General features: G+C 49.6%; 1 protein-coding gene across 2 annotated transcripts in view; it reads left to right on the top strand.

The window, feature by feature from the left end:
* The window catches only part of ACAD10 (acyl-CoA dehydrogenase family member 10), a 29,282-nt gene extending 12,680 nt beyond the window's left edge, over positions 1 to 16,602 (top strand). For both annotated transcript variants that reach the window (XM_024196241.3, XM_024196239.3), the window contains exons 9-20: positions 528 to 678; positions 2,534 to 2,679; positions 4,060 to 4,233; positions 6,041 to 6,429; positions 7,627 to 7,767; positions 9,874 to 10,011; positions 10,684 to 10,774; positions 11,852 to 12,010; positions 13,234 to 13,406; positions 14,664 to 14,807; positions 15,226 to 15,303; positions 15,717 to 16,602. In XM_024196241.3, the coding sequence (XP_024052009.1) occupies positions 528 to 678; positions 2,534 to 2,679; positions 4,060 to 4,233; positions 6,041 to 6,429; positions 7,627 to 7,767; positions 9,874 to 10,011; positions 10,684 to 10,774; positions 11,852 to 12,010; positions 13,234 to 13,406; positions 14,664 to 14,807; positions 15,226 to 15,303; positions 15,717 to 15,851 (1,919 nt within the window). In that variant the 3' untranslated portion in view covers positions 15,852 to 16,602. The remainder of the gene's footprint in view (positions 1 to 527; positions 679 to 2,533; positions 2,680 to 4,059; positions 4,234 to 6,040; positions 6,430 to 7,626; positions 7,768 to 9,873; positions 10,012 to 10,683; positions 10,775 to 11,851; positions 12,011 to 13,233; positions 13,407 to 14,663; positions 14,808 to 15,225; positions 15,304 to 15,716) is intronic.
* The last annotated feature ends 1,621 nt before the right edge of the window (positions 16,603 to 18,223 follow it).

The raw sequence follows: 18,223 nt of genomic DNA, 5'->3' as shown, positions 1-18,223 counted from the left end.
TTATTTGTAACCAGTTGGAATATCTAATCCATTCCCCTGCCAGGAACCGATACAGTGCCCAGATAGAGAACATACTGGGTTCTTAACCCAAACCACAGGAGTGGCAGTATTACAGGAGGAGACTCCCTTCTTGAGGCAGCAACAAAACATGACTTGGGTGACCATCTGGCCATAAGCCAGCCACTATGCATGATGCTCTACCTATCCTGCTCCTTAAAGCTGCCAAGTGTAAAAAAGGTGACGGATATTTCTGTTTCACCAGACTTACAGGACCAAAGGCAGCCTGAGCAGAAGCAGGCAAATCTCCTGGGCTGCTGGGAGTTCTGCCCAATTATTCTGGGGCTGCTTGTGGCCCATGGCTGCAGCAAAACGCTCTCTTGGAGAAGTGTACATTTGTCTGGTTGGACGGAGACTGGCTTTATTTTTGGCTGTTAGACTGTTTCCAGATGCAGCTCTTTTGTGGTTATTTTCAAAGGCCTCTTTGTATTTGGAACTATACCCCAGAGACTTAATTCCCTTGGCTTTAGGTAACTATGTTCAACGGCAAGTTCAAACCTGGACGAAGCAGTATCGAGCCACAGAAACCCACACTATTCCTGCCATGGAGAGACTCATTGAGTGGCTCCCATTGCATCTCCCAGGGAACCAGAAGACCACAGTTGTGCATGGAGATTTCAGGTACTAGCTGTCTGCCAGCACCCATTTGGAAAAGGCACTATGTGTTACCTAGGGAGGAAGAAAGGGGGGATCTCCGAGAAACCCCCAGCACTATGTTCCAAAGCTATTTGAAAAGGAAGCTGCATCACTGCTCTGTTCAGCACCCTGGGAGCTCACAAGAGGTACATGCAGCATTTCACTCCCCATTTCATCTTCCTAGTGCATTTGTAGCCATTTAAACCAGTGGCATTTGGGTGCAGAGGAGTTTAATCTAGTAGTTAGAGTAGGGAACTAGAAGTCAGCACGCCTGGGTTCTAGTCCCAGCTTTGCTTTTGGATCAGCAGTTTGGATTCTCTTTCGGGCACAGCCACTGCAAAGCGGCACCATTGCTGATCTCAGCTTAATTGAGACATAACACTGGGGATTATACGATATTTTCTGCCTCACTCTTAGCAGTCAGAGAAGGAACCTTGCGATGTGAAGTTTAAAGTAGTGAGAGTTTAACTAGATCCGTGGTTTTGATGGAGCCCTGCTTGACTGTGGCATTAGCTCACCTGCTGCCAGTATTACAAAGGAGGTCACCCGTCAGTAATACGATGGCTGCACGTGGGGAGGTCAACATGCTGACTGGTGAGAACTACTTTTATCATGAGCTAAAAAATTTGCCTGGAGCAAGAACTGCATTTGTCTCCTTATGGTGGTAGGCTGGCTTGCAGATCTGTGCACCGCTGCGGTCTGCTGGAGCATGACACAGCTACCTCTCTGTAACACTTCAATCTACTGGCTGAACTATTCTTATTATTTGTATCACTGTAGTGCCTAGGAAAACCCCATTGTGCTCGACACTGTACAAACTCAGAACAAAGTGTGGGTCCCTGCCCCAAAGACCTTACATCCAAATATAGGAGCTGCTCCTCTAACCTGTAGAAATTAGAGCTGGAATAGGACCTGTTATCTCCCATGTAGTCTGTGCCCTGGGAGCCAGGGCAGGATCGGCCCCTATAAATCATTTCTAGTTCTCAGTGCCTGGGAAGTGGCATGCACTCTATAAATAAATAATAAGCAATGACCTGACTGCTCTGCTCCCACCTTTCCCCTCAAGGAGAGTATCCCAGTCTAATCTGTCTCACTCTTCCCCGTCTTAATATCATCTCATTGTGCCTAATTATACCTCTCGGATGTTCCCATCCCGCCTTGCAGACAGCTCTCATTCACTTGCCTTGCAAGGACCTGGGTTAGAGGAGCTCATGGGCCTTCCTTTGCATTTCTGATGCTGCATGGTGGATCCGTATGGCGGATCACTAACTCATCCAGACATGAAGCATCACAGTTTCCTTCACCAATAAAACTCCTATTTGTGAGTGGGTTCTTTGCATCTCAGCAGAAGCCTTTCACACCCCATTATCGCAGCCAACCTCTGTGAAAACTCTTGGAAGCCTCTAGTCTACACCACACAAAAAGTCAGCAGAAAAGAGTTTGGAATCTTGAATCACTAACAAATTATAAGTGTTGGCTTAAAATGACCAATAAATCCATTTTGAAATTGACCTGAAGTCTGTCATTTTCCAGTTGGCACATGCCATAGTTTCTGTTAGTGATCTGAGATCCTAAACTGTCTTTAAACCACGTCAGTTCACAATTAACCAGCCAGAAGGTTGAACAACTTAAGCCTCTTCTGTCCATCACTTCCCAGAGCTGAGCTCTCTGCTTCCGCAGCCCTCCCAAAGGAGCTAGTGATATGGAATCAATCCCCCAACTAGCACAGAGTTCCAGGTCACTTGTTTAACTGAAACTAACAATTGTCAGGAATGCTTCTCCCTCTGATGAGTGTTTTTTCTCTTAGGACTTCTCTAAACCCTTCCCCTTTTTGATCCAGGCTGGATAACCTGATTTTTCATCCAGAGGGGCCAGAAGTCCTTGCTGTCCTCGACTGGGAACTTTCTACCTTAGGAGATCCCATCTCTGATGTGGCGTACAACTGCATGGCCCACTATGTGCCTTCGCACTGTGATATGTTGAAAGGTACAGTGTGTCCTCCTGGGGAAGGCACACATTGCTTCCTGTTTTGAACGTTTTACAAATAAAGAGCTGGGAAACATGGGTTAGAAACTGCCAGGACTGTTGTGAAGGGCGCTCCGCTGGGACAAGGGCTCCCTTTCTTCTCTCATCCCATCACCACCTCTACCTTTTCTCACCTCCTCTTCTCCAAAGAATCCTCTTCTCTCCTTGGCGTTGACATCTTCAGAGATATGTAGCTGATTCTTGTGTCCAATTGCTTAGCCTCCCTGAAAATATTTAGCCCTTCTAATCATCTCAGGACTCAATCCCTCCAGCCCCCTAGCATTTTTTGTTACTGTCCTTTGAACTTCCTCCTGTTTGTCAGTATCCTTTTGGTATGAAGGTGCCCAGAAGTGAACATGGTGTTCCTGTCATTGTTCTGGCTGTGGAACCATTGAGAGAGCAACTGTCACCACTCGGCTTTGTGACGTGAGGTCTCTGTGTGTTTAGTCCCAAAGCAACATAGGACTAGAAAATACAGGTGTTGGGGCCAGTAGCATGGAGGGTTTGAGGAAAACCTTGGTTTGCAGATTGTAAATGCCACTTAAAATAAAAAAGGTTTTGATTTCCCCTCTCCCCCCCACCCTCGCTGCCCTGTCTTTATCAAAACCAAAATCATTTAAAACTCTGGAAGTCATTTTCTGCAGAAATGGATTGAAGCAAATATCTTTTCTTTCAGGCTGAAATTCTGTGAGCCAGGCTTCAGACCGAAAGGATTTTTGTCCCATTTATAAACTCCATGAAATTAGAGGCTTATAAAAAATAGTGGCACCAGTAGTGGTATTGCCAAGCCAGAGATTAGAAAGATGAGAAATTTACTGCTGCGTCAAGTAAGAAGAAGATTAACAGAGGGAAAATGGCCCGATTAAATTCAAAACTGCCCAGGACACATTCAGAATAGTTAGTGATTAGTGCAGGAAGTTCTGTTTGTACTCAGATTCAGTAGAAACCACCATGACTGGCAGTGGTTTTGTTCTTTTATAAGAAGGGTGGTTTGGGATAAAGATATTGCAATCACATGCTGCCTGCCTCAGTAAAGGCCAAATTCCTATAGAGACTTGTCAGTCTTCTTCTGCTGATGTAAATTCAAGTATCTGTTAGAGGCAGAGGGTCATTTCACCTCATTTTCTCTTAGTCCTGAGCCTCTCCGAAGCTAATTTGTCCCTGGTTATAGGTGGGCTTACGATTCAGACACACCAGAGTTTGGACCTGAGAGCAGAAAGGCCATTGCTTTATCCACCGAGCATGTGTGCCAGTCATGAAACTAACAGAATCCGTAGAACTGTCTGACTCTCTTTGAGAACACCACCTGCCTAGTCATTGCTATGCCGGATTCTCTTTCAGGTTTGAAGGACTGTGATGTAACGCAGTTGGGAATTCCCACAGCAGAGGAGTATTTTCAGATGTATTGTGAGCACATGGGAATTCCACCCATTGAGAACTGGAATTTCTACATGGCCTTTTCCTTTTTCAGAGTGGCCGCCATCTTGCAGGGTGTGTACAAACGCTCGCTCACAGGTGAGAAAATGAAGCCAGTCCTTGAATATTCAATTGATGCCACATGTATTAGGATGGAGGCTTATCTATCCTCTGTATGCTGCACACACACACGGTCCACCCACAACTACGCTGAAGAGATGTCAGTGCTGTAACAGTGTAGTAGTGTTTAACCACTAGCAGGGAAGTGACTTCAGTTACAGATGTCTGTACAGTAGCTTGTGTAGCAGTATTGCACCTCTAGAGGGCATCATAACTATACATTTTGAGCGGCTCTGAAATTCCGGCCAGTAGAAGGCAATAGTGACTTACACAGTGTGGCAGGATTGAGGGACACATGTAGCAAGTTTTTCTAGAAGGGCTAAGATGGCTTGTGGCTGCAGCACAGAGCTGGACATTAGGAGATCTGGGTTCGAGTCCCAGCTCGGCGTCCGAATCGCTTTGTGATGACGGGCAAGTCGCTCAGGGGTACGTTTACAGTCAGACTGAGCACTGCCCCCACTTTTTATAGACAAAGTCCGTCCCCATAGAGCCTACACCTGTAAAAAGAATATAATTGGAGGGGCACACACTCGGATTTGGCACTCAGTCTGTGAGGCTGTGTTACTCTGATTGGCACTTGCATTTCAGTTTCAGGCCCAAAAGGTGCCATCCTGAAGATGTACCCTTCCCCTTCCTCGGAGGAGTGATGGGGGACTTCATTCCTTAATGTTTGTGAGGTTGGGAGAGGGGCAAAGGGTTATTATTCAAAGAGAAATAGTTAAGGGCTCACAACTATTACAGAACGAATCCTCCCTTGCATAGGCCTTGGGAGGCTTTGGCATGGCAGCTAGTTGGAATGCCAAGCAGCGAGCTGCGTTTGCTCAGCTAGCCATCTGTAATAAAGGAGTGGTTTCTGCAAACACACCCAGAGATGGCGAGAACAATGTGTTTTACTAGCTGTTGCTTTTTGCTGCATTGCAAGGTCTGACGTGGTTACTGGGCGGGGCTGCTGTAGGTGAGCACTAGTATCGGCCTGATTGCTGCCCTCTACCCCAGAGCTGGCCACTTTTAAGCCCGGCTGCATGTATATTGTGAAGGGCTTCGGGAGCAATATTAACCACACCCAGCACCTGGCCTGCTTTTATCACATGCCAAGTCGAAGACCAGGAAACACAGCTCAAAGCCTGACCTGCTGTGCCTTGGAGGAAGGGAGGTGGGGTGACTGCTATTGCAGATGATGGATCTTTGAACAAGAGGAGAAATTTTTGATGCCTTTGCATGAGATCACAGAAGCAAAGCCCAGGCCATTGGTACATATGCAAAAAGCTTGGTACCTGTACTTGGTACTCTTGCTGGTTCACTAGCACAAGGAAACCATGGAAGGGGATGGACATGATTAAAAATAATGTGCAGCCAAGTCTGTTAAGCTGAGAGAGGAATCCGTAATCACCCTGGGCCTATATAGTGTTCTTTCCCCCTTCACTGCAGCACAATGCGTCCCTCTGCCTGGGCTCAGCTCTTCCTGCTGCTGTAGGATGTGCCCCTTGCTTTGCTCATTGCAGACTCATCCACTGGGGTATTCAGGGCTGACTCTGGGCACTTTGTCCTCCCAGGCTAGGGTGGCTCAAACTTTACCCTACTACGGACTCTGTTGGCAACTTGCCAGGGTGCTGATAGACTTGGTGTTTAATCAGAGAAACTGTGACATCGTTGTCATATCCCTTATAAAATAATCCTGCGTCCTGCAGCGCCAGCGCTGAGTGCTAGTGTGTGCTGGTGTTTTGGACCTTTGTCATGCGGACTCTCTAAGCAGACGGTGATTATTAACCACTTTCATTTCACGCAGGTCAAGCAAGCTCAGCTGCAGCTGAAAGTGGCGGAAAGCAGGTGGAGCTCATGGCCAACTTAGCGTGGGACTTTGCTACAAAAGAAGGATTTCGAGTGTTTAAAGAATGTCCAGCTGCAAAACCTTTAGCAAGACCTTACAGTACCTGGACCAGGAATGGGGCATTCTCCAGGAGAAACTATGTCACCGTGGCACCTTCCTCACCAGCTCACACTTCCAACGCTCATCTTATTCTTTCTCCTGACGGCCTTCCCGGGAGAGCCCAGGATCTTTACCGCAAGCTGAGGAGATTCATGGAAATCCATGTCTATCCTGCTGAGCAGGTTCTGAGAGATCATCAGGTTTCACAGTCTAGATGGACTCCACATCCTCTTATAGAAGAGCTGAAGGTAAGTCATACTTCTGCTTAAAGTAACAATGCCTCCAAGCCTGGGTCTGTAAGATGGCACATTGACTGTAAAGCTCAGCGCCCAGGACACCTCTGAGCCAGAGCTGTGCACTTTCCTGATCAAATCACGTATCTGCTCCTGTCAGTCCACAGCTCCAATACAGTAAGAGAGGGGGAGCTGGAGTCTCATCTGGCTTGCACACCATCAGCTCAATTCTGACTGCAGAATTTTTATTATGGGTGGCAGTGACTTAAGTGGGGAACCAGCTTGACTCCCAGAGCCTAGGGAAAGTGTACAGGGCTGAGAATGAAATCATGGAGAGAGGCAGTAAATACAGAGCCCACATCATCATGTAAACTGACTGACTACAGTTGCATTTTTCAGGGAAACATTTGTCCTGGGCATCTTCTGGTAGGTGTAGCCCCTCTATTGTGTCTCCCATCTCATGGATATGAGCCAGCCCCAACTTCTGCCCAAGTTGTCTGGGCTGCATTAGCTCAGTGACTTGCTCACTCAAAATCCTGTCTTGTGTATTAACCTGCCCGTGTCCCAACACAGTTCCTGACCTAATGGGTGCGGTCTTCCATTACATGTCACACTGGCTGTCTCCTGAATTTGATCTCTGGAGCTGTGGAAGGAGGATTGAGGGAGGGACTTCTACAAGTACAGTGCAACTGTGATCTTCATTTTTATGCAAGAGGGCCTGGGCATTAGGAGATTTGTCCTTGGGGCCTGAGTCTGATCTCACACCACTATGTCCCCATTGACTTTAAAGGACTTACTCCTGATTTACGCTGCGGTAATTGGCCAGAATCAAGCTCTTCAGGTCCAAATCATTCTCCAGTCCAAAGCCATCTCTCTGCTATCACTCTAGCATTTGTCCCTCTTATAGGCTGCAAGTGATGTTTCCATAGACCCATTGGACTAAACTTACCCCTGGTGTAACGCCATTGACTTCAATAGGCCAACACCAAGCTGAGTCTGACGCACTGTCTTTAGCTTGTTTCTTCCCCACAGCTTTGGGTGTTTGTCTGTTGATGAGCGGGAAAGGCCTCAGCTCTGCTCAGCAGATCCCAGCATTGTCAGGTTGTCCTTCCTGCAGCTGTGCTCGTTGGGGGTCTCTATGGGCAGGGCGCTGGCCCCTTATACCTGAGAACAGAATTGGGCCCGAAGTCTCATGCTGTTCCATTCTTTAAGGACAAGGCAAAGGCTGAAGGACTGTGGAACCTTTTCTTACCTGTGGAGAATGATCCAGAAGTGAAATATGGAGCGGGCCTCACAAACCAAGAGTTTTCCCATTTGTGTGAGCTCATGGGAACATCGCTGTTTGCACCTGAGGTACCTGCTTTAAGCCTTTACTAAGTCATCTGGGTGGCGGAGGGGAAACACGCAGTCTGGGTGAGGGATTCTTAGCTAGCCCTCTGTTGCTGGAATTATCCCCTGCCCTACTAGTGCCCTCTGCCCCCCTGCACATTTCCGCCCTCCCCTCCCAATTGCTCCTACCCCGGCCCCTGGCTGCTTTGAACCTGAATGCTAATGCTGCTTTTGCAGTGTGTATTTGTGCTATTTGGGGAGGGCCAGTGCTGGCCAGAATGTGGCCCATTGTGCGCTATGCTAGTCAGCCCAGCACCAGCCCCTGATGGAACCACGGGTGCGGGTTTCCAGTATAGGATGGAGCCATTCTAGCCAGGCTCCTACAAAGGGTTTCACCCTGCCCTGCATTGCCTGGGGTGTGGGGGAGGAGCCTTTTCCCTGCTCCAGTGCACCCAGGCAGCAACAGGGCAGGATCTCACCAAATACTTAAGGGAGAGCTGGCTGCAGCACACACCACACCCAAGGGGGTTGCCAGTAAGGGGACTTGGCCAGCTCCTCCGTAGTGTGCAGTCCTTCGATTTGTGTGTTCCCACTTAGTCGTTTAAAAGATAAGAAATAAAACCAGCTGAATTTTAAGGTTCGAGCCTCCGGGGCAGTTGCAGATCATTTAACTGAGTGGAGGAGTGTGAATGACACAATGGGTGATTAAAATTAAAAACTTTTTTTATAGTTATTTAAAGCCAACAGGCCTTACACTTAACCACGCTCTGCACTGACCCTCGCATTCTAGGATGGAATGATGAAGTCAAGGTGATCAGTCCCTGGCGGGAAGAATGGGGTTAACCCTTTCTCTAAGGGTACCTGGATAGTGGATGGGCACACCTATCTGACAGCAGCTCACTACCCTTTTTATTAATAATGGCCCTTAAATAATAATCCACCTTGTTACTATAATTAAAGATTTTCTACTTTCTCACTGACTGTTTAACATTAGGCATCATCTCAATTAACGTGTGTAAATGCCAAACCAATCACTATAAATCAGGGGTCTCAAACTCAATTTACCTTAGGGCCACTTCCAGTCCTCAAATCCTCCCAGCGGGCCAATAATGTCACTGAAGATGGTGTTCAGAATTGTATTTGTATATTGTATTTTTTATTTGGAATTTCTTAGAAATAATAAAACTGTCATACAACTTGATACAATTCTTCGCCTGCCTGAGAGTTTCTAGTGTTTGCCAGACACCTGGCAACGCTTCAGTTCTGTCAGTTTGTTGATGTTTGGCCTCAGTGACTGAGCAGTGGAAACCTTCAGGATTGCAGCCAGGTGTGCATCAGATAGTTGTGTTCGGTATTTTGACTTGTTTATATTCATTGTGGAAAAAAGTGACACTGCCTCCATGGCTGACTCTGCCCAGCAACTAATGATGCTGCCTCCATGGCTGACTCTGCCCGGCGACTAGTGATGATATCTCTGTCCCTCTCTCCCAGCCAATGGGAGCTGCGGGGGGCGGCACCTGTAGCAGACAGAGCCGGCAGTGTGGCTACATGGGTCTCTCCTCTGCGGGCTGCAGTGGGGAGATTCTCGGGCCGCAGATGGCCCGCGGGCCAGGAGTTTGAGACCCCACTATAGAGAGCGCATTTTTCAAAACATTAACATTTGATGTAAAACACTTGTAAAAACCAGTTAGGATCAAACTGTGTTTACACATGACCTGGGGTTCTGCTGTAACTCATCTCTAACTGGCTTCTGAATTGGCTCCCTTCACTTCGTTCGTATTTTACTTGGTTATTGTCAAGCCATTTTTAGGAAATAGATTTTTGGGTCCACTTACATTTCTATGTATCATAAGAAAACATCATCTGTATAGCTACAGTGTGCGCTAGCCCCAGGTGCATTCTGCTGTGTGCTGGCTCGGGGACCTGTCTCTGCAATGCAGCTTCCACCCCGCCCTTAGCTCTGGCCTTTTGAAAGTAGCATGAGCTTGTGTCGTCTACATTCCCTGATGCTTTGGAATGGGCGTTTGGCAGTCAGGAGTAGCTGTGCAGTTTGAGGTTGACCTACAAACTCCCTTTCCAAACAAACATGCCTCTGCTGTGCTGACTGGTGCTTGGGTTTCCCCCCTCCAGATATTTAACTGCTCTGCCCCTGACACTGGGAACATGGAGGTGCTGGTTCGCTATGGGACGGAAGAGCAGAAGGAACGCTGGCTGCAGCCTCTGTTGGACGGGAAGATACGCTCGTGCTTTGCTATGACTGAGCCGCAGGTCAGTATCGCTGTCGAGTCAACCACACAATGGAGTAGAGTAGATCCACACCATACAGCAGCTCGCCCTGTTCTCAGTGCTGGCAGTTGTTCTACCCACTGGCCAAGGTTTTCAAAAGTGGCTTGTGATTTTGGGAGCCCGACCTGAGGCCCTTCGAAGGGACCTGCTTTTCAGAGGGGGGGTGCTCAGCAATTTCAGAAAATCACATTGGTTTAAAGTGTCTGTTGGAGGCACTCAAAATCACCAGTCACTTTCCAGTAATCTTGGCCACCATGTTTCTTAAGCTGTGCTCTTGTGCAGTTAGTGGTAATTATGAAGTGTAACAAAGTGTTTTAATTAAACTGCTGTCTCGCTGTCAGACTCAACCAGCTGACGGCCTGATGGGCAGAGGGGCTGGGCACCCCTTTCTAGGCCTTTCCGAGCGTCAGGCCTGAAGTCCATTGTCTGACTCCCCAGCTTTGCTTTTAGAGGTGTTTGCTCCCTCGGTTGTTCAGCTGGGCTGGGGTTCCCAGCCTTTGGGGTGCATCAGCAGTGCTGTGCTGAGCTCTGCCAGCTTCAGGCCATGGCTTCTCGCCTCCCAAGCCACCCGATTAGAATGTCTGAAACGTCTCTCTGGCCCCTCTGAGGCTGAGAGGAGCTGGCAGATTCGGAACTGAAAGTGTTTCTACTTAGGTTGCTTCATCTGATGCCACCAACATCGAAGCTTCAGTCGTAGAAGAAAAGGGTTTCTACATTCTAAATGGGCATAAATGGTGGATTTCAGGTACATTCCAATACACACACGGTCTCTGTCACAGAGCCACGTGGTCCCATGGCTGCCTGCTGTGGCGTGAAGCTGTCCTGTTGGACCTTTTCTCCAGTGTGCTGATCTAAAACAGTTCTTGAAAGGGGCCCTGGGCCCTGACTTGCACTCAACCCTCGCTTACGGAGGGTCAGATTCTGATCTCAGTTACACCAGTGTAAATCCAGCATAATTCCACTGTCTTGAATGGAGATACTGTGGATTTACGCCAGAGTAATGGAGAGCAGAATTGCTATATGCTAAGTCGACGGGGACTGCAGAGTTCAAACAGCACTGTTCTGTTTCACGTACAGTTGTGATTGTTACAGGCATTTGTGCATTAGATGCTGCCGTGACCCCTCAATGGCCCCTCTGGGAAATGCTTTTGCTGCAATCTTCAGCTTTATGTTAATCATTAGGAAAACATCCCCTTTTTGGACGAGTTAAACATACACTACAGAGCGTCTGGTGGCACATGGGGATGCTATTGGGATAGTGAGGCTTTCACCTCTAGGCAGCCAGTTCTAATCCCACCTGGGTCAGTAATGACTGCTAGCTGTTACCATCCACTGGTTGCTGGCTGTGAAATGAGTCGGGTGGTCTCGGTTCAGTTCCCGGTAGGCAGTAATGAGCACCTATGTTGGCAGTTCCAGAAGAGAGGCCAAGGTCTGAATGAGCCTTGAAGAGCCTTCTCCCCTCCAGGTGGTCCCTCCGTCGCAGAGATGGGTGGGGTGATGTGGGAAAGCTTGAATTTGCCTGGTAATTCCACAGTAATTGTGGATAAAGGACTTCAGAGCCTGGAGTTCTCACGCCAGCTCTCATCTCTTCTGTTAACTCTTGAAACAAACTATCAAACCAAATAACCATGTCCTGAATTAGCTACAGCTAAGATGGCTGGATTTGCTCTGCTCTCTTAAAGGGCTAAGTCAGAATTAGACACAGGCACCAAATTCACCCCGATGTGCCTTCGCTGCAATCAGTGATGTTCCCGGCGGATTGATTGGGCCTGAGGTTTTCAGCACCAGTCAGTCTAGTTCTCATTGTGTCTTTTCCCGGCAGGGGCTCTGGATCCTCGTTGCCAGCTCTGTGTGTTTATGGGGAAGACCGACCCTGAAGCCCAGCGCCACAAACAGCAGTCAATGCTCTTAGTTCCCATGGACGCTCCAGGCATAACAGTCACCAGGCCTCTCAGTGTATTTGGCGAAGAAGATCCCCCAGGTGAGGCAAGGAGCTAGCTCAGTTTGTAACATGCCTTGACAGCTCCGCTTTGTCCACTGAATTATTCTGGTTTTGAAAGGGCACATGTTGTGGGCACCTCTGATATGCTGGCCCTAGCTTCTGTGGGACCCCACTGTGCCTTGCCTCTCTGTATCCCATGACTTGGGCATTACTGTCCTGTGGATCAGGGAACTGGGGCCCAGAGCAGGGAAATAACTTGCCTGAGGTCACATGGGGTGGTGGCAGAGCTGCGACTAGAACCTAGGTCTCCTGACTCCCAGTTCTTTACGTCAGTCACACACTCTTCCGTTGTCCCTGGTACATAGTCGAGCAGGGTTGTCTGTTATCCAGAGCAGGGACTGGGAGTCAGGACTCCTGGGTCCTCTTCCCAGTTCTGCCACCAATTCACAGTGGGCAAATCACATGACTTCTTTGTGCCTCAGTTCAATAACCCCTGCCTCCCAAGGCGTCAGTGCAGTTTACTGATTGTGTAAGGCTCGGGGGTGAAAGGTGTAGAGGAACAGGCAGACGAGTGGTATGAGAAATAATCATTCATGGAGTATGTTATGATGCTACTTCCTTTTAAAGCAAATACTGGAATCCTGGGGCTACATTCCCCGCTACAGCCTGTAGCACATTGTTAAAACATCCTAGTGACATTAACATCACGTTGTATTTAATTACTTCATTAGTTTTTTCAGCCAAAAAACCCTATAGATGATCTTTTGAGCTGCTGAGTCTTTAAGTGACGTTTCCTGGCTCTTTGACAAAGAGAAACCACAGCAAAACCTGTATTTCAGTCCATTTAGCATTGGACACGCTTTCTTGTCCACAATCTGTGCAGGCAGAATTACAGGAAGTGGCTGTGGTGGGGGGAGCTGGGAATAACAAGGAATTGGCTGGCTCTGATGAGGGGAGCTGGAAAGTGCTGATAACAGAACTGGGAAAAGCCTCCCACCAACCTTTCTGCCTTGGCTTTGATTTTTTTTTGTTCGAGCACTGGAAAGAAACCAGCAAACCTCAATGTTTGTTAATCCTGATGAGAACCCGAGTTATTAGATCACTTGCCTGCTCCTGGTGGGTGAGAGACCATTTCAAAGCTGCGTGGGCTCTGGAAGAGCCAGGAAGAGAGGAATGGGAAGGAATTCAAACTTCCGGCATGCGGGGATGTGTCCAGTGAGTGATGCCGCTGAGCTCTGTGCATTCTGTCCCTCCCTTTGCAGCTGGCCATGGAGAGATCTTATTTGAAAATGTGCGAGTGCCCAAAGAAAATATACTGCTGGGACCTGGCCGAGGCTTTGAAATTGCACAAGGGAGACTAGGGCCCGGACGGATCCACCACTGCATGAGGCTCATTGGCTATTCCGAAAGGGCGCTGGCGCTCATGAAGAAGCGAGTGAGTATTGCTGCAGGTTCCTGTCCTCTACTCCGTTATCTTCTGCAACTGCATTCCAAGTGCTGCCTTATCTGCATTTCAGTCCGATTGGATCTAGCATCATATTTCTCAGCAGACTATCACTGTAGCGTGTAAACACCTTTCATCCATTTTAGCTGCATACCTTCCTGACACCCACAGCGCCATGGGTAGTGGAAAACAATCCACTTATCCAGCCTTGCATCCAGCATCAAATCCCCACCCCTGTGAATTCAGCCCGTACCAGTGGATGTTGGAAGCCAACTACAGTTAGTTATTAGTGGAGTCCTTCGATCTCTAGCAGGGGTCAGAGTTCAGATCAAATAAATATTTCACAAGAACAGCCTCACAAGAGCAACACACCTGAGCAAATGGGTTTCCCCGCCTGACTGAGTACTCCCTGGACAAAGGGCTGTTTCACTCCATTGCTTCCCTTTTTCTTATGGGTGGGGAATTTCTCTCGTGATTAGAGAAATCGACTGCCCCTGTTTGCAGCTCTGTTCAGCCAAATAAGGCCCCCAGTACACTCTGAATCTTCCTCCTTCCATTTCCTCAGAAGGCTTGAACGCTTCTGCTCTCCCTAGCTCTGCTTCCCTTCTTAGTTGTCTCCAACGTCTGGGCCCTGCCCATGTCAGTTCAGAGTGTGCGCATAACAGCAACTAACCAGGCAATTCATATCCCTGGGCTGAAGCCCAGCAACATCCTCGGATACTCCCTGGCCATGAGGCAATCGGATCCCGACGCTGGCACCAGAACCATTGTGGTCACCCAAATCTTCCTTTTTAAACACATTCTCAGGCTCTCCACTATTCCGTCCCTCTGTTACACCCCATGCCGCTTCAGTATAGCACAGGGAGGAAAGGTAGCTGCTTTTTGGGGATCTGGAAAATTGAGATTCTGACGGCTATTGCACTCTTGGAAGGACTTGAATCCTGAGTCCTGGTTAATTTCATTTTAGGCAGGGTGTCAGTTACCCTTCTAAACAATTCCCCAAGCAATCTGATACAGCATTCTTCACTTCCTGTCCCAAACTGCCATGTAATGTCACTGTGCCTGTCAGACAGCAGCCACATAGCACCCCAGAGGTGGCTGCATCCCAGCAATGGATGAAGTGGGTCCCTGTCTAGTTTGCAGGGGCAGTCGGGATGAAAGCTTCTCTGCAGATGTAAGATATTATCACCAGCAAAAATAGCTCTCTTTAAGCTCAGAGGGCTTTAGCCCTGTGTGCGCCTATTGCAGGTGACGTCTCGTGTGGCCTTTGGGAAACCCCTAGCCGAACAGGGCACTATCCTGGAAGACATCGCCAAGTCCCGCGCTGAGATTGAGCAGGCCCGGCTTCTTGTCCTGAAGGCTGCCCTCCTCATGGATACAGCTGGCAACAAGGTGCGTGGCTGGGCCCCTCCGGGGGCTAACAATACCAGCCTGAGTAAGTGAACAGTGAGGACTGCAGCGCTCGGCCTAGTGTGCTTAGCTTGTCTGGTCGCTATGGGGGAGCTCTAATGCTTCATCTTTTCCTCCCTGGAGGCCTGAGCAAAAATATTGCTGAGGTTCCCAATTCAAAGTGAGCTTGGGCATTTCCTCCTTGGATGTTCGTGCCCATCAGCATTATCACACGGAGCTCAGCATGACGGGCAGTCTGTGTTCGGGAGAGGCCCAGGGCTGGGAGAGTGGCGGGGCTGACGTACATTGGTACTATTGTTTTGGGGAGACCAGAACGGGAATAGCAGGGGCTGCAAGCCAGGACTGAGGAGGGTTGACCAAGCTGGATGGATCTGATGCGTTTGATCCTGTTTCTATACAGGCAGCTGCTCTAGAGATCGCCATGATCAAAACGGTGGCTCCATTGATGGCTCTGCGGGTTATTGATCGTGCTATCCAGGTGAGCGGGGAATGGTGCACTTGTCATTCATTTCTCTCCCATTCCAGAAGGTTAGGGTTTAGCCCAAACAAAGCAAGCAGTTGCTTGGAACCCCAAGGTGGTTCTGCTTTCAGCCAACTCCTGCAACTCACGAGTTAGTCCTATCCTCGCCTCCTGGGCTGAGGAAACTGCTGCCAGACCTCTTCCTCCTAGACGTGATCCCTGGGGGTCAGGACTTAGGCACATTAGCAGGGGCTGGTGTGGGGCAAACTTGTCCTGCTGTTGCCTATACACTGTTCCTATTCTATGGAGAACCTTCTTCTAGCACTAAATTGCCTTCCTGCTTCTACAGTTCTAAGTGTCCCTGCTTTGCTGTGCTGCTCCCATCATGGCATTGTCCTGCCCTTTTCACACGTCCCATGGGTTTCTTGCAGGCCTTTGGAGCAGCAGGTCTCAGTAACGATTACCCACTGGCACAGTTCTTTGCCTGGGCGCGAGCCCTGCGTCTCGCCGACGGACCCGATGAAGTTCACAGGACAGCAGTCGCTAAATTGGAGCTGAAACGCTAGCCCTGGCCCGCTGTGAAAAACAACCACTAGGAAGCGGAAGAGAAATTTCCCAGCTGCAGCCTTGGGATGTGTAAATGTGAGGGGGGGACTCTGATTAACACAGGGTGTTTGTGGGTGGCGATAGCGCTTTCATTTCTATGTCCTTGCAGATTGCCAGACCCCTTGAGGCAATGTGCTTCCCAGTTGGCTTTAATGCTGGGCTCATTTGGTGGTGGAACAAAAAGCAGAAAATGTGTCCTTGAGCCACTCAGAGTGGCCTTGCTCCAGGCAGCGAGTCGCGGCCTTGCTCCAGGCTGCGAGTCGCGGCCCTGCTCTCAGGGTTCCTGGGCTAGCAAGTGGTCAGCCTTCAGGGATGGAGAGGAAAGAGTCTTGTCACCCAGCAGCAGCCCCTCCAGGGGCCTGCTCTGGAAAGACTCATTGACTTCAGTGGGCATTAGATCAGGCCCCAGTTGGCTGAGGTGCTGACTGGTTCGAAGGGAACCCTGCTCCTCGGAAGGGACGGATGCCCAGGCTGGGGTGAAGTGAGGAGGGGAATTGGGTGGCTCCTGAGGACTCTGCCAAGGACGCGAGCTCTAGTTCTGTGATTTGCTGTGTTTGGGGCGTGGGGGTTGCCATTTGCCATCCCGATACACTTGCTCACACTTCTGTAATTCACATCGCTCTGCGGAGAGAAAAGAATCATGGAAGGAATCGCGCTGATTTCTGTGCCATTTGTTAGTAACGTCGGATCAAATCGGAATAAAAATAATGGACCCGGTTCCTTGTGTGTGCCTCACCTGATGCTGCAATCGTTTAATCGTTTTTCCAGAATGTTTTATACCTTCTCCCCTCCCCAGGAATGATCAGTTCTGACAAATGGAGAGATGCATGTAAGCATGGTTGGTTTCCCTTTTGGGTGGTCTTGAGTGATCATGAAGAGACAAAGCGTCTGTGCACGCTGCAGCTGGGCGAGCGCGTTGCAGCGTGGTGGTGACTTGGGCCCAGCGGGTTGGTCAGGTGGGCTTGGACTTGGGTGGCTAGCCAGAGCCTCACTCCCAGCTGCAGTATAGACCTACCCAAAGGGCCCATCGCAGCTTGCATACAGCTCTGGTCTGAAATGTGCTGACAAGGATCCCAGAGCATCACGAATGCCCCCATCCGGTCACTGAGGAGTATAAAGGAAACCTGGTCAGAGCCGCTTCTAACCAGGGTTTCTGAAACAGTGCTGAACTTGCAGCCAACGCGTGCTTGGCACCAGGTCATTTCAGTATGCGAGAGGAGCTCTGAGGGGGAGTGTGGGACGGAGGCAGGAGCGCAGTGATAGGCCTCATGGAGGGGGCAGGGAGGCTACAGTATTGCAGGAGAAGTGCGGGGCAGCCCCTGATGTGCCTATGTGCTCCTCCAGCCTGCTGTGCAGTTCCTGTCCCCAGCTCCTGCAGGGGGCCATTCTGCCGGGTTTGTGAGAACCGGGGATTCTGTAAAACAAACAGTGGCAGGCCCTGAGAACAAGGCCCCACGGTTCCCTGGCTAGAAACACGGAGGAGCAATGCGGTGAGTGTGGGAGACGAGCCCCTCCGTTGGGGGGGGGCGGCAGCATAGCCTGTTTTGCACAGGGAGGGTGGGCGTTGAGGGCAAAATACACTCCAGAGGCCATTGTAACTCCAGAGTGACTCCAGTGACTGGAGCGGATTTACAGCGGTGTCGTTGGAAGCAGAGTGCGGCTGGCACGGTTGAGCAGACGAGCCCTCAGGCTGCGTGTCTGACACCGGTGGATGTGTGCAGAACGAGCACGCTCCCTGCTGCCGGTGGGGCCAAAAAAAGCAGAGCCCCGGGCAGCCGTATCGGGACACACAGCATGACTGCGGGGCTCAGGGGACCTATCCTGTATTAAACAACTAATATGGCACGCGGAGAGACAATTCTAGCTGGGGATTGTGGGGCCGGCAGCAAATTGCTCTGCCTTGGCTCAGCTCATCCTTCTCACGGACTCCGAGGATGGAACTCCACCCGTCTTACAGGCAGTTGGCTTTATCTTCTCCACTTGACAGAACCGAGTCTCTTGGCCCATAGCCCATGTGCACAGCCAACCTGGACCAGTGCTCTGGAGAACGCTAGGCTCTGCAGCAACCCGGCGAGCCTCATGCTGAACTCATCCCTTCCCCCAACCCTACCATCTTTCTTGGGGCTTTGGAGGGGTTAGATCCCGAATGGCCATCTGTGATTTACCGGGGTACAGTGCAGACAAGCAAATTATGAGTTTTTAAATACCTCCCAAGGCAAACCTTGTACAAACATTATTCCAGTGGGTGTGAACACAGGTATATTCTGTCACACCGCCACATTCCCTGAGGGAGACTGCTTTGGCCAGAGAGTCAGGCTCCCAACAATGGGTG

This window comes from Terrapene carolina, unplaced genomic scaffold, assembly GCF_002925995.2.
Source record: "Terrapene carolina triunguis isolate 2854851 unplaced genomic scaffold, T_m_triunguis-2.0 Scaffold234, whole genome shotgun sequence".
Taxonomy (NCBI): domain Eukaryota; kingdom Metazoa; phylum Chordata; order Testudines; family Emydidae; genus Terrapene; species Terrapene triunguis.
The sequence above is the reverse complement of the archived record's forward strand: the minus strand, read 5'-3'. Positions and strand labels throughout refer to the sequence as shown.